Consider the following 5319-nt stretch of genomic DNA (forward strand, 5'->3'; position numbering starts at 1 on the left):
CATATGGTCCACCATTACATTATTAATTCAATTTTACTCCCTTTCTCTCTCCTACTTTAACCCCTTTTTATTTATTTATTTATCTTAATCCCTTTCTCTCTTCTACTTTACTCACACCATACCCCACACAACTTGATTTTCCTTGGTATCTGTAGGAACAGTAAGTGGGAAGATCTTTAGGAAACGGAGGGAGTATTTGATAACATTTATGGTATACTCGGGTGTACTATGAGCCTAATAATCTCAAGGTTTATTTATATTCATTTGGGCTCTCCTCGATATGCAAATTTTGCCTTATTTGAAGGTTTTAAATGAGTAATTAGTAAAAAAAAAAAAAAGGTCATATTCATGATATATTCATGTGTATGATAAGAGTCGTAGACACTTTCTCCATAAGCATACAATTAATTAGGCTCATTATCAAGTAGATACTGAAATCTTTAAAAGTAATACAATAATAAAAGGCTATATATCTAAGCATTAGAGACTCTATTTGGTTGGGCATATAATATTTTTAGTGTAAAATATAAACAATAAAAAAGAAACAAATAGAGTACGTATAATTTCAAAATGAGATTTATCTTACCATTCCATCATCTTCAAAATGCATAGGTTATGGGCTGCACGTGATTGGCGGGCTATGCCACCTTACATTTACCTAGTACAGTTAGAGGTGACAAACGAGTCATATAGGTCGGGTACGGGTCGAGACATAATCGGATCAGAATTACGTTCGGGTACGGGTTCACATCGAGCCCATGCGGTTTCGGGTTAGATCGGGTTTACAATCTCGCAAATAAATAAAATACATATAAGACTAATGAGAGTAAATTAAATAATTAATGGACAGTGGCTAAATCATATATTAGTATTTCATGATATATTTTCCTAAAAATTTGTTTTAAAAATAACTAATATGACAAATATTCGGGCCGAGTTCGAGTTGTGGTCATCATTATCGGGTCAATTTCGGGTCATGTAGATTTGGGTTCGAGTAGAATGGGTTCATGTCATATTTGGGTCTACTTTAATTCTGGTCGAGTTACTTCGGATTTTGGTTCTATTTCGGGTGAAAAACGGGTTTCTAGTCAGGTATTCGGGTCGGGTCAACGAGTACGAGTCTATTTTGCCAGCTATAAGTACATTTAAATCAAATTTAAAATTATGCTACTAGCGGAAGAGCTAGCTTAGAGGTGTGAGGTCTTTGAAGGAAAAATGATTTTCTATTATTGGGAGAGTAATTTTACTACTAGAGAAAATGGTTTTACACTCCTTTGCAAACCAAACGATATAAAATTAAAAATAGATGGAATCAATTTTAGACGAAAATGTTTTACGCCCTATCAAACGAAGCCTAGATGATATATATTACAACTTGTTAGATTAGACGTTAGACAGTAGCTTTTGACATATTTCTTCATGTTTCGGTGACCCCTTTCTTTAAACCAAAACCTACTAGTTTAACCAAATGTTATATTCTAGTTAAGACTGTTTGATCCAAGATTTAATACTCACTCCGTTTCCTAAAGATCTTCCCACTTACTGTTCCTACAGATACCAAGGAAAATCAAGTTGTGTGGGGCATGGTGTGAGTAAAGTAGGAGAGAGAAAGGGTTAAGATAAATAAACAAATAAAAAGGGGTTAAAGTAGGAGAGAGAAAGGGAATAAAATTGAATTAATAATGTAATAGTGGACCACATGATAGTGACATGAGAGGGTAAATAGGGAAATTTGTTTTGCCAAATAAGGAATAAAGCAAAAGTGGGAAGGAATCTTTGGAAACACCCTTAAACGGAAAGTGGGAAGATTTTTAGGAAACGGAGGGAGTACACAGTAATTTCATATTCACAAAGTGTATAGCTAATGTAGGCAGACAGATAAGTGTAATTTATAAGCACATATGATTCTGCAATCACTAGCACAATAGCACTAGACTAATGAACAACTAATTGAGTACAATAACGATGAAGCCTAGATAGAAGAAACCAATGAGAAAATTGGCTTATCTCCTTTTTTTTCTGTATCCGTTTACATGAACTACAATTTCTCATAGTATTTTTTTTTCTTCTTCATATAAGCATGAATAAATTTTTTTTAATTCAGTTGAAAATTAAGTAAAACAACTTCATTCTAGTAACAAGCAAGCTAAGGTATGGCCACTCTTATAGTTATATGTCGTCAGAGTGGAAGTAGTATTTGTAAAGGTCGCCACAAACAGGCAAAGCATAATCCTGGAAGACGCCCAAGTTGTTAGCATGGCGACGACGAGAGATGATGCCGTTGAGGTCAGTGACAATAACTCGAGAATGGCTTCGAACACGATCGATGATCTTGCAGTGTGGCAATGGACTCTTGAGCAATACTACATCACAATATTGATCACCATGGTCCTCACACACTTGAAAGGTGAACCTACCATTCTTGTCTGTGGCGGTTGTGTTGGTGAAAACTAACTTTGAATCAGATTTGTCGTTGCATTGCAATTGCACAGTTGCGCCTGTCATTTTATAATTGTCGTCAGTTTAACGTGCAATTTACAAATTATCATGGAAAAAATTAAGATTGCATTGTCATGTACTCATGTGGTGTAATTGATTTCAAGACGAATTTGATTATCGTCTAGATGTAATTTTATTAGCTAAAACGACTCACGACTAACCAAAGATGTTGTATTGCCTCCAATCCCAAGACTCAAGCTATAACTTTGTATTATATAAATCAACTTAGGGTGTGTGTTTGTGTAGCCAAAACCTTCATCTTTAGGTGCTCCCTAGTATATATCCAGCCCAAATCTTTTTTATTCATTAAGATTGTCAAATGAGCAAGAAATGATCAAATGAATTAAAAAATAGTGCTTCGTGTAAAGTCGTGCCTTGATTTCTTGAGGGAGAAGAAGAGAGTCACAAGAAAATTTTAGCAGCCTGGCCGGACTCGGCCGGGCAGTCGCCGATTGGGAATCGACTCCTCGTCTCGTGGTTCCAAGGGAAACTCAAGGCAATAAGTTCGAGGATTTGTGTGCCCAGACGGGCTCGTGTACTGTCGGCTGGCCGTTCGTCCGGTCGGACATTTGGCCTTGTTTTCGTGTTTGCACAATTTTAGATGGATTTTTCGAAATTTATTTGGTTTTGTTTCGGTTCATTTTGCAAATTTAATTTAGGAGGTCGTATATATAAGGCATCTTAAAGCCATTTGAGAACCCTAATTTCATTATTAGCCATCAAATATAATTATTCTCTCCTCTTACTCTCTTCTTCTCCATTTTAATTCTTCCAATAGAGAGGCTAAAGACAAACTTCAAGGTTATTGCTTGTGGATGTAGGTCAAAGTTGACAGAGCCACGTTCATTCTTTGTCTCTCTTTAGTGTTTTTTATTTCTTATTAAAGTCTTAGATTTTGCATTTATTGTTAGATTTGAAGTTAACTAATACTCTAAATCCTAGGTTCTATAAATTGCATTTATTACTAACACTTCAGACTTGGAGCATCTAAGAATTTGGATTGTCTAATGAAATTGATAAACCGGGTAAAACTAAAATATAAAGGAAATTTGCTAGAAAAACCCTTTTAAAAGTTCAATTTTGCGAAAAAATAACCTGCTTCTTTGCAAAAACGAAACCACAAACTTAATTTTTCTTGCAAGAAGAAACCTATTCCTATTTGTCGGTGTGGTTTTTCTCAATTCCGGCGTCGATCCTTCTATCTTTCTTTAACCCCCCTATTTTTATTAACTGCAATAGCACTCCCATGCATCTCAAAAACCACACCGAAAAATAGGAATATGTTTCATCTTACAAGAAAAATTAAGTTTGTGGTTTTTTCACAAAAAATGCTTTTCCTCGCGAAATTGAATTTTTTTTTTTTTTGCCAAATTCTCGAAACATAAATGTTTAACATATTTTAAAACATAAGAGTTAGTTGAGACTTGAAATAATAAAATTAGAAGCTAATGTTTAAGTGTGTTTAGGTGTTCAATTTTATTTCACAAATATATATAGAGAGAGGTAAGATCACATGAGAATGCTCTTTACATGAGAAATAAGAATGAATCTCAACCACACAATTAGATTAGAGTTATAATACTTGTTCATTAGAGTTATACCCCTAGAAAATTTTGATATACTTTTTTTGGAGTTACATCACTTTTTCATTAGGGTTACATCACTTACCCACAAGAGTTATAACACGTAAAATTCATTTTAATTTCTCATGTAGATATGCATTGTACGTATATACGATCTTTGTGAGTTCATTTTGATGCGCATTTTCATAATATGAAATTATTACTTCCTTGTAATTATTGATAATATGTAAGTAAAGATAGTGGTAAAGGTCTAAAAAATGTTTCTATGCAATCCATTTTCACCAAAAAAAAAAAGTTCTAAAATGATGTAACCGACTATGAAAAAGCTAATGGAGCAAGTGAAATGAAAGAGAGAGGACGTAACATAGAAAGTTAGATGTTTACCAGAAATGTAGAAAGTAACATTAGTCTCAAAGCCAAAGCGGCAAGTATCACAATAAACTTTGCCGGTGAGCTCGTAGGGTTGGCGCAATTTCTTAGCCACGGTGGTGGCAGCAAAAATGGACATAAGTGCAATCAAGAGTAATAAACCTCGTTTCATCATCTTGACAATCTTCAACACACAAAACTGTAGCTACGTACAATGAGAGTAAAAGTACTACTGAAAGAAGAAGAAGAAGGAGGTTAAAAAGTCAAGTAAGAAGAGGTACGCTAATATAAGTAGAGGAAGTAGATATATAGAATAGCAAGTTGTTGATTAAGTGGTGGTGTGTCACATGGGAGTTGATCGCAGATGCAAAGGGAAGGTGCTTCCTCTTTAATGAATGAATCAACTCTCAAGTGAGAATGTGATTTAGAGTTTAGAGTGCGTGGTAGTAACAAAATGCGCATTGCTCGGCGCTTCCTACTCTCCCGCCCTCTCCCTCGCTTTTGTCCAAGCTAGCTACCTCTTTTTTCAAAGATTGTATATAATATATTTCCCTTTTCTTTATTTTTAACCTACAATGTTTTTTTATTTATTTAGGAAGTTTCATATTAGACCTTTAAAAAAACTTAAATGGACCCGGTACACACCGACTTAGTCTGGACCGGATTGGTAATTGATATTATGTTTAAATAGTGAGTTTTATAGAGATATATTGACCTTATATACAATATAGCTAGTGGATTTAATTAACAAAAATCATATAGTAAAATTATATGCAATATAATGGAGGAATTAGTTAAAATGTTTTACATGTAGGAAGAATTAAATTGTATAGTATATATTGTGACACGTGTTCTAACATAACGTGTT

The 5319-nt window shown here is 34.3% G+C and overlaps 1 protein-coding gene across 1 annotated transcript; it reads right to left on the bottom strand.

Annotated features, from left to right (window-relative positions):
• Positions 1–1867: 1867 nt before the first annotated feature.
• LOC104895706 (protein DOWNSTREAM OF FLC) lies at positions 1868–4963 on the bottom strand. Its single transcript, XM_010682277.4, has 2 exons — positions 4467–4963; positions 1868–2498 (listed from the first exon to the last, which is right to left on the bottom strand). The coding sequence occupies exons 1-2, from the start codon at positions 4624–4626 to the stop codon at positions 2170–2172; spliced, it is 489 nt and encodes a 162-aa protein (XP_010680579.2). The 5' UTR covers positions 4627–4963; the 3' UTR covers positions 1868–2169.
• Positions 4964–5319: the final 356 nt, after the last annotated feature.

This window comes from Beta vulgaris, chromosome 6 (assembly GCF_026745355.1).
Source record: "Beta vulgaris subsp. vulgaris cultivar EL10 chromosome 6, EL10.2, whole genome shotgun sequence".
Lineage (NCBI taxonomy): Eukaryota > Viridiplantae > Streptophyta > Magnoliopsida > Caryophyllales > Amaranthaceae > Beta > Beta vulgaris.

Bases quoted from the DNA above. Each gene is read 5' to 3' on its own strand.
- LOC104895706 (XM_010682277.4), bottom strand. From the start codon at position 4,626: ATGATGAAACGAGGTTTATTACTCTTGATTGCACTTATGTCCATTTTT. The intron at 2,499-4,466 runs GTAAACATCTAA...ATAAAATGACAG, and splicing joins TGTTACTTTCTACATTTCTG to GCGCAACTGTGCAATTGCAA.